Raw genomic sequence first — 10,057 nt, 5'->3', positions numbered from 1 at the left:
GGATATTGTTTCCAGGCTGATATGTTAAATGAAAAACAATTAAAAAAATTTTTTTTTAAAGGAAGGATATGAGGGTTAGTTTGGGGTTCAGCCCGTGATGCCCACCTGGTAGGGTTGCCAGCTCCACTTTGGGAAATACCTGGTTATTTTGGGGCGGAGCTTGAGGAGGGCGGGGTTTGGAGGGGGAGGGACTTCAATGCCATAAAGTCCAATTGCCAAGGCGGCTCTTTTTTCCAGGGGAACTGATCTATATCAGCTGGAGATCAGGTGTAATATCAGGAGATCCCCTGCAACCACCTGGAGGTTGGCAACCCTACCACCCGAGGACGGCATATGTATTTGCAAAGCAAGTGATGAGCAGAAGTGGTTTGCCATTGCCTGCCTCTGCCTAGCAACTTTCTTGGTGGTCTCCCATTTGGGTTGCCAACCTCCAGGTGGTATGGAAATCAAACTACAAACTAGTGCCTGAAGTAGGAAGTTAGCAAAAAGAACGGCACTTATGGGATTGCCAGAACTGAAAAAGCCTGTGCGAAATAGGACTTAATACCGGAAACCTATCTTATTCTTGGCCTTCTTGGACCTTACCATTCCTATGCTGTTATAACAGGGACATTGTTCCTACGTTTTGTTCTTGCAGTCATGTTTCTATATCACATTGATATTTATGGTTAAAGCTTTGAGTAGTTCTCTGCATTATTTGCCATAAGCGCCGTTCTTTTTGCTAACCTCCAGGTGGTGGCTGGAGATCTGCTGTTACAACTGATCTCCAGCCTATAGAGATCAGTTGCCCTGGAGGAAATGGCAGCTTTGGCAATTGGACTCTATGGCATTGAAGTCCCTCCCCAAGCCCCACCCACCTCAAGCTCCATCCCCAAAATCTCCAGGTATTTCCCAACCCGGAGCTGGCAACCCTAACTCCCATCCAAGCACTAACCAGGACCAACCCTGCTTAGCTTCCAAGATCTGATGAGATCGGATTAGCCTGCAGTATTTCCTTCTTGTTCGAACTTGATTGCATTCAGCTTTCTTAAGATAGCCGCCACTTTTAGAGACCTGGAAAACAACAACCACCCTGCTTGCGTTTGTATGTTTTCATTAGATTGTTAAATATTTTATGTGTATTTTCAAACGCTTTTAACGTTTTAAATATTTTAAAGCTGTTGTTCACAGCCTTGGAGACCCTATTTGGGTGCCAAGGCAGTATCTAAATATTTTAACCATCGGTAGCCATGTTAGTCTGTCTGTAGCAGTAGAAAAGAGCAAGAGTCCAGTAGCACCTTAACGACTAACAAAATTTCTGGCAGGGTGTGAGCTTTAAATATTTTAAATAAATAAGTATGGTAAATAATAAGTCTCTGAATCCCAGAGCCAGGAGGCAAGATCAGGGGGAGGTCTTGGCCTCTGTTCTTGGACCTCCAGGGTAACTAGTTAGCTGCTGTGTGTGAGTAGGGATACTGGACTAGATGGACCATTGGGGAGGGGCTGTGGCTCAGTGGTAGAAGGTCCCAGGTTCAATCCCTGGCATCTCCAGATAAAGGGACTAGGCAAGTAGGTGATGTGAAAGACTTCTGCCTGGTACCCTGGAGAGCCGTTGCCGGTCTGAGTAGACAATACTGACTTTGATGGAGCAAGGGTCTGGTTCAGTAGAAGGCGTCTTCATGCACGATACAGTAGGGCTCTTCTTATGTTTTAAAGAGATTTCTGTATTCACCCTTTCCAAACCATAAATACACGGAACCTTGAAAACTGGTCTGGCTTTAATATTCATGGGATCTGTTTTATTCCTCATTTATCTAAATCACACTTGAATTAAGATAGGTCATGAGCTTCAACATCCTTAATAATTATGCATTTTTCATTCAGCATCTCAAACATTTTCTCACATTCCCATTAACTGAAAAGGCTGCATTAAGGGAAAATGAAATTAGATCAGGACATTAATCATCCTCTCTTTTAATAAGATAATAAGAACAAGCTCAGGGTAGACACAGCCCTTCTAATGAGTAAAATGCCTGAATGATAATCATGTTCAAACATATGTAGAAAAGGCAAACACAGGCAATTGCAATTTGTCACGTATTTTATGGGGCTGCCAAATTGTGGCACAAATTATGATCTTCAATTGAGCCTAGCCTGTTTTCCATTTGGGCCAGAGGGAAATTAATTACAACAGACATTTCCAATATTATTCCTTGCCTCAATCTTATTTTTAAAAAATCAGGCTGCAATAGTTACAGTTCATTGTTCTGAACCTAGGGTTAAAATATCACTCATGGAAGTTGAATTCTTCTTAACATTGGCTGGAAAACTTATTCACATTTAGGGTTACCAGCTCCATACCTGGAGATTTTGGGGGTGGAGCCTGAGGAGGGTGGGGCTTGGAGAGGGGAGGGACTTTAATGCAATAGAGTCCAATTGCCAAAGTGCCAATTTTTTCCAAGCGAACTGATCTCTATTGGGGAGCGCAACCTACCGCTTAGTCCGGGCATTATGGATTAATTTAGGCGCCATTTAGGGTTTTTAAGGCTTTTAATTGGGGTTTTATTGTTTAATTTTTAGAATTATTATTAATTTTGTTGTTAATTCTTTTATATATTTTAAATGATGTTACCTGTCCTGAGCCTGTCCTTGGCCGGAGAGGGCGGGTTATAAACCGAATAAATAAATAAAACTGAAAACCACAGATTCTTATTGATGAGTAAAGGAACATTTACATATACTGGTTCTAAGCAAATGTACTCATGAGACTACTTTTAAAATGCTGGATTTTTATGCTGTTTGTACGCTTTGGTTGTCAAATGATGGGTTTTTAATAATTCATTTTATGTTACTTTGCAAGCCAGCTCAAGTAATTTCTCTGGAGAAGCAGCATAGAAATTTTCTAAATTATTACTCATAAGTAAAATTTTAAAACGGCCTTTAGTTAATGTGAGCTGGAAAACTTCCCAGTGCTTTGTTTTTTGTTTGTTTTTTCACATGGAAAAATGTTCTGTTTCTTGAGATGTTTTCATAAATTCAAGAAGAAATGAATGGCCGTGATAGTCGACATTGGACGAGCTTGGCCGTTTCAAAGTTGTAACTAATATTTTTCAGGCAATTGTCCCTAGGAATTGCGTGAGAAAGTAAATGCATGATTTATTGATTTCTAAACCAGCATGAATTATAAAATTACATATGTAATAATCCAAATAAAATTGTTTCGTATTCACCTGATTGCCTGTGCAGGTCAAATTAAAACCACAGCTGAAGCGGGCATGTTCATGGAGGAGGAGGCTGCCCATGGCTACTAGTAAAAATGGATGCTAGCCATGATGCAGACCTATTCGCTCCATGATCAGAGGAGTGTGCTTATTATATCAGGTGCTGTGGAACACAGGCAGGACGGTGCTGCCAGTCATCTTGTTTTTGGGCTTCCTGGAGGCACCTGATTGGCCACTGTGTCAGACCGCTGGACTTGATGGGCCTTGGTCTGATCCACATGAACACATGAAGCTGCCTTATACTGAATCAGACCCTTAGTCCATCAAAGTCAGTACTGTCTACTCAGACTGGCAACGGCTCTCCAGGGTCTCAGGCAGGGGTCTTTCCTATCACTTACTTGCCTAGTCCTTTTAACTGGAGATGCTGGGGATTGAACCTGGGACCTTCTGCATGCACCCAGCATGGCCTTTCTTGTGTTCTTATGTTCTTAATTCTTATTTATGTGGCTCCTCACACATTGGCGAAGGGGTAGAAAAGAGCAAGAGTCCAGTAGCACCTTAACGACTAACAAAATTTCTGGCAGGGTATGAGCTTTCGTGAGTCACAGCTCACTTCTTCAGATCTAGTTAGAATGAAAGGGATATGTTAATCACTGATCTGATGTGGAACTAACAAGAAATGCAAGTAATCAGTTGCTGGCCTGCCAACTCTAGGTGGAGGAATTCCCAGAGATCTGGGGACAGTGCCTGGGGAAAGTAGTTTGGTGGGTGGAAGCGCTCAGCAGAGATGTAATGCCACAGAGTCTGCCCTCTGAAGCTACCATTTCCTTCCAGAAAGCTGATCTCTGTAGTGTACAGATGATCTGTAATTCCAGAACTCGCGGCCACCTCTGGAGGTTGGCAACCCTAAGCCCCAATGACCTTCATGGGCGAGAGTCAATTTTGTTGGAAGTACATGAGCAGACAACCATGCTTATGCCATATCACACCCAGTTCTTGGAGCGCACTAAAATTAACATGTCAGCTGTTCTCAGCGCTTTCGATCTAAATTTAAGGGAGGAAATATAAAAGTAGTTCATGCTATACTTTGAATTTTTGCAGGGATTATTCCAGTAAACATTTACGTATCAAGCTTGGAATGTTTGAACATAATATTTAAACTACACTTGATTCCCCCACCCACCCACCCTTAATCAAATCTTTCAGTTCCCAGTATTGGTTGCTATTATGACATTCAATTAGCATGAGATACGTTTCAACTGTGCTTACTAAGTGAAAATCAAAACAAACATGCTAAATTAGATCAAATCTTATTCTGTTTGGGGTTTTGTTTTTTGCCGTCAAGCTGACTTATGGCGACCCCATAGGGTTTCCAAGGCAAGAGACGTTCAGAGGTGGTTGGTCATTGGCTGCCTCCGTGTCACGACCCTGGTATTCCTTGCAGGTCTCCCATTGGTATTGACCTTTAAAGGCCTAAACCAGGGGTGTTGAACTCATCTGTTATGAGGAGGGGATATGACATGTCACTTGGCAGGGGCCGAGCCATGCCTCACTAGCCCAGATTGAGAGCAGAGGGGTGGCTGCCTCTGCTGGCTCGCAGGCCGGATAAGAGCTCTCAAGGGGCTGGATCAGGCCTGCGGGCCTTATGTTTGACACTCCAGGCCTCAACGGTCTGGGACCATCGTATCTTCGGGACCGCCTCTCCCGTTATGTCCCCCAAAGAACACTGTGCTCTGCAAATAACCATCTCCTGGTAGTCCCTGGCCCAAATTTTATCTGGCTGTTCTCAACCAGGGCCTGGTGGAACTCTCGGTCAGGTGAGAGCAGAGCCCTGTGGGACCTAGAACAGATGACACTTTCATTAGACGGAGGTCATTTGGCTTCTATTCGCAGGACTCCGGAAGATTAAAAAACGTACAGGTGCACTCCCATATAAATCAAATATACTTTATAAACCAGCTTGCTATTGTACAAGCTAGACAGATAAGACGGAGTCCCCCCCCCCACACACACACACACAGCTGTTGCACTGGTCTTAACACTCCAGCTAAAGCATCTTGCCCACAAAGGTCTACCACAAAGCAACCGAGATGCTTTTCCCCCTGTTTCCTGTGGTATCAGGGCTGCCTTCTAAATGGACCCAACCCACTCATACATATTTTGGTTCGTGACATTGGCAAGATCATCAGGTGCCTGCCAAACCACCCTGGGCAGAACTGTACAGGAGTGGATTTACCACCTATTAATATATTATTAAGCTCTGACTATTTACAGGCCTGCTCTGTTTGACTACAGTGCATGGGACAAGTGTAGGAGAAGCAGAGTTTCTGGTAGGGTTGCCAAGCTGTGCCTGGCAACCAATAGGATGTTGGGGGGGGGGTTGACATAGGCGGTGCTGGCGTCATGTGCACCATGACATCACTTCCGAGGGGGGGGGAGAGGAATTCAAGTGGCGTTACAGTGCTCTAGGAATTGCCAGAAACGGTATGGTAAAACCATTGAGTTTCTGGTGATTCCGACAGCAACGTGACATCACTTCCAGGTTTCCCCTGGAAGTGACATCATCTCACACCGACATTTGATTGTTTTTTTCTCTTGCCGTGGCCCAGAGGGAAACCTGGCAACCCTCGTTTCAGGGGAGTCTGTGACACAAATACATGGCAAGCCTGACAAAACACAGCAGTTAATAAAGCCTTGACCCTAAAACCTCTACCACTACCCACTGTACTGCACTGGAGAAAATTCCAGCGAGGGGAATGTCAAGAGAAACAGAGCAATAGATTAGAACTATTTCCCCCAGCTATCTAGACAGAATTTTGCTAAGTCTCCCAAAGGGTGTGGGTGTTGAGAGTGTGTCTAAGTTTCCATTCTGGGAAAAGTGCAACAACGTTTTTCCAGGTTCATTCCCTGCAGCAGCCACGGCGCACGTTCCTTTAATCCATCTTTTTGTCGGACGTCTCGGTAGGCTCATTTCCGGCGTATCCGTTGGCAACCCCATTGCCTTTGGTCTAAAACATAGGAAGAAGACGACAAGGAAGAGAAAGAAAAAAAAGATATGAAACACCAGGGGAGAATGACATCTTCATATCTCCGCATTCTCCCCCTAGGGGAAGAAAAGACATGACTAAGGATTTTTTGGAAGGCTTAGAGAGGTTCATAGAAAATTTAACAATGCAACATACAGAAGCCTCACTTATTATGCGGGGGGACTTTAATGCGAGAATGGGCTGCGATGATCAAGTATTATATGCCAGCTACTATTTGTGTGATCCGAGTCTGGAGAGCTCAAATGGCTTGCCTAACAGATTGTTTAAAGACACTAAGCACAACCTTGCAGGACTTCATCTAGCACAGGCTGCACTCAAGTTGGATCTAGCTATTTTAAACGGTAGGATTATCACCGATTGCCCTGCAGAGTTTACCTTCTGGGCAGGAAACAAAAGAAGCACCATTGATTATAATAATGATCTCAAAACATTTACTGCAAAACCTGCGTGCTTTTGAGGTCTCTCCCTTTTTTGACAATGATCGCTTTCCGTTGGTCCTCCACCTTTCAGTATTAACCAACCAGCTTTGTCTAAAACAATGTTACGTTGGCATGGCCCTGGATGATTCTTCTGCATGTTAAATGGACTCTTAACTCTATTAAGAATATAATTTAATTTAGTTCAGATGAATTTATCTCTCATATTCCTGCATCGGAGAGTCAGATAACACCGTGATTTTGGAATGCCAATCCCCTTGTGCCATGGGGCTGCTACTGGTACTGACAGAGCATCTGCTGGGCCCTCAGATTCACAACCACAGAGACCTTTTGGCTCCATCACAGATCTGAACAAACAAAATGCTAGAGCAAAAAGAGACATCCTACAAGTGATAAATGAGTCGGTATTGTTAAGCTGCAGTACTGCAGTCAAAAGCTCTGCTCACGATCTGAGTTCGATCCCAACGGAAGTTGGTTTCAGGTAGCCAGCTCAAGGTCGACTCAGCCTTCCATCCTTCCGAGGTCGGTGAAATGAGTACCCAGCTTGCTGGGGGTAAAGGGGAGATGACTGGGGAAGGCACTGGCAAACCACCCAGTAAACAAAAGTCTGCCTAGGAAACGTCGGGATGTGACGTCACCCCATGGGTCAGGAATGACCCGGTGCTTGCACAGGGGACCTTTACCTTTACCTGACAATAAAAATACTAATTTATTGGAATCAGGTAACAAGTTTAACCCAGTTAATATTGTACAAAGGAATTTTTCTCTAGGTATTGCATAAAGAGGACAAGCTAGGATATAACAGGATAAATCCTCCATAGGAGACCCACAAATGCAAATATACTGTGCTATTGGTACTTTATTATATCATCCATCAAATATTGGAGTTTTCATTGTTTGAAAGGGTAGAGATGGGAAAGCCATTCTGAGCTTTTGGACTGAGATATTAACTAGATATTTGGTTCTGAGTCTTTTTAAGTTAATTTACACCATCGTTGCAATTCCCTTATCCCATGATTTGTGTCTGACCCTCCTGCCAACGCTGCAAGCCTTCCAGAGACAGTTGAACATGTTTTTATTTTAAAGTAATTGTGGACACATGAAGCCACCTTATACTGAATCAGAAGGTCAGTCTTGTCTACTCAGACTGACAGCAGCTCTCCAGGGTCTCAGGCAGGGGTCTTTCACATCACCTACTTGCCTAGTCCTTGTAACTGGAGATGCCGGGGATTGAACCTGAGGCCTTCTGCATGCCAGGCAGATGCTCTGCTGGCAAGCCACGGCCCCTGGATTTCTTAAGTGCTTTTTAATCGCTTGCCTTCATGATTCTACAGCTGTACTTAAGTTGACCATAGCGTAAGCTGCCTGGTGCACCTCTCAAACTTGAAAGGCGGCTTAGAAGTTTACTTATCAGCTTCTCTGATCATCATGCCAGAGTGCCAGTGTGTTAATTTTTTAAATAAAATATTTGTAATTTTTATTTATGTTGTTAACTACCACAAGCCCTGATTGCTGGGAAAGGAGCAGGATAGAAATCGAATGAAATAAATCGGTCAAATGTAGCCCAGAACCATGTCCGCACCAAGTCTGTCCAACCTGAACAAGGGGGCACCCAGCAGTCCCAAACCTCTTCCAGCTAGGCTACATCACAAGCAACAGAGATTGGGCAATCTATATGAGCTCCCGGAGGCCCTGCCGCAGGGAAGCAAGGAAAACAATGCCAGCAAGCCAAAATGCTCTCAGGTAGATTTTCAAGGCACTAAACGTACCGAAACCCTCTTAGACAGAAGGAGGAGGAGAAGAAGAAGAAGAAGAAGAGTTGGTTTTTATAAGCCGACTTTCTCTACCACTTAAGGGGGACTCAAACCGACTTACAATCACCTTCCCCTCCCCACAACAGACACCCTGTGAGGTAGGTGGGGCTGAGAGAGCTGTGACTAGCCCAAGGTCACCCAGCTGGCTTCATGTGGAGGAATGGGGAAACCAGTCCACCAGATTAGCGTCCGCTGCTCACGTGGAGGAGTGGGGAATCAAACCTGGTTCTCCAGATCAGAGTCCACCGCTCCAAACCACTGCTCTTAACCACTACACCATGCTGAAGGAGAAAGGGGGAGATGTATGTTCACTCTTTTAGCACAGATCTGCTTTCTCACATATCACAATTGTCTCAGAAGATGAAATGCCCTGCATATTCACTGGCAAGTGCATGCCACTGGTTTCAAGGTGACACCTCTATGCACGAGCGGCAGAATTGCAGCTTTAGAGAAAAGGGCTACTTTCAGTAGGCCGTTATCGAGACAATAAAGTCAGACAATAAAGCCCTAACACATATTTCCACGTCAGCTTTAGAATGAAGTTTGTTTTCTCTTCCCTTGATGGTTCTGGAACAGATAATATGACCCCTGGGACCGCACAGATACGGCTGCAGAGAAAGGGAAAGCAGATAGCACCTCTTGGCAGAACAGATCGGGTGAATGTTTGAGAAAAATGAGGGTATTTAATGTCCTAGAAACTTTTTTTTTCTGACTAGCTGAGCAACCTGATTGTCTGAAAGGAAATTGTGTACAGAGAGGGAGAGAGACGGAGAGAGGGGAAGAAGAAAAAAGGAGAAAAAGTAGAAGGAGAAAAAGAAGAGTTGGTTTTTATATGCTGATTTTCTCTATTACTTAAGGGAGAATCAAACTGGCCTACAATCACCTTCCCCTCCCCACAATAGTCACCCTGTGAGGTAGGTGGGGCTGAGACAGTTCTGAGAAAACTGTGACTAGCCCAAGGTCACCCAGCTGGCTTCATGTGCAGGAGTGGGGAAACAATTCCACTTCACCAATTAGCCTCCACTGCTCATGTGGAGGAGTGGGGGATCAAGCCCGGTTCTCCAGATCAGAGTCCATCGCTCCAAACCACCGCTCCTAACCACTACATCACGTTGGCTCTTACTTTAGAAAGTTCAACCTCATCCGTGGAACACTCATGTGCGGCCGCTGGCTCAGGTCCGTCTCCAAAGCTGCCCTTCTGGTCTTCCTTTACTGTTCCCGTCACGGCTTTCTTGGGCCACAGGCGCTTGATGAAAGGCGAGATGATGGGGTAGAGATAGGGCTCCAGGAACCTTTTATAGACCCACAGCAGGACAGGGATGACGATGCAGGGAATGCAAACCATGGCGGCTCCTCCTTCCAGGTGCTAGGCCACTAAGAAAAGCGACACAGTCAGTAAAAGCTTGCGTCGTCGTACTGATGCATATCCCAGTGAGACATTAAGGCTGCAGCCCTATGAGCTCACAGGGACACGCTTCCAAGCCAGCAGACGCAGCTGTGCGCTGCACAGATCCTAAGCTTTGGCTGGGGGCAGTTCCTCCATCCCAAGGGGCCTTCCT

The 10,057-nt window shown here is 44.8% G+C and overlaps 1 protein-coding gene across 1 annotated transcript; it reads right to left on the bottom strand.

The window, feature by feature from the left end:
- Positions 1-6,133: 6,133 nt before the first annotated feature.
- C4H18orf32 (chromosome 4 C18orf32 homolog) lies at positions 6,134-9,868 on the bottom strand. The gene is made up of 2 exons (XM_056848897.1): positions 9,622-9,868; positions 6,134-6,208 (listed from the first exon to the last, which is right to left on the bottom strand). The coding sequence occupies exons 1-2, from the start codon at positions 9,841-9,843 to the stop codon at positions 6,134-6,136; spliced, it is 297 nt and encodes a 98-aa protein (XP_056704875.1). The 5' UTR covers positions 9,844-9,868.
- Positions 9,869-10,057: the final 189 nt, after the last annotated feature.

This window comes from Euleptes europaea, chromosome 4 (genome assembly GCF_029931775.1).
Source record: "Euleptes europaea isolate rEulEur1 chromosome 4, rEulEur1.hap1, whole genome shotgun sequence".
NCBI classification, from domain to species: domain Eukaryota; kingdom Metazoa; phylum Chordata; class Lepidosauria; order Squamata; family Sphaerodactylidae; genus Euleptes; species Euleptes europaea.
The sequence above is the reverse complement of the archived record's forward strand: the minus strand, read 5'-3'. Positions and strand labels throughout refer to the sequence as shown.

Excerpts from the sequence above, each read along its gene's own strand:
- C4H18orf32 (XM_056848897.1), bottom strand. The coding sequence starts at position 9,843 with ATGGTTTGCATTCCCTGCATCGTCATCCCTGTCCTGCTGTGGGTCTAT. Across the intron at positions 6,209-9,621 it reads ATGAGGTTGAACTTTCTAAA|ACCAAAGGCAATGGGGTTGC; the intron begins GTAAGAGCCAAC and ends CCTATGTTTTAG.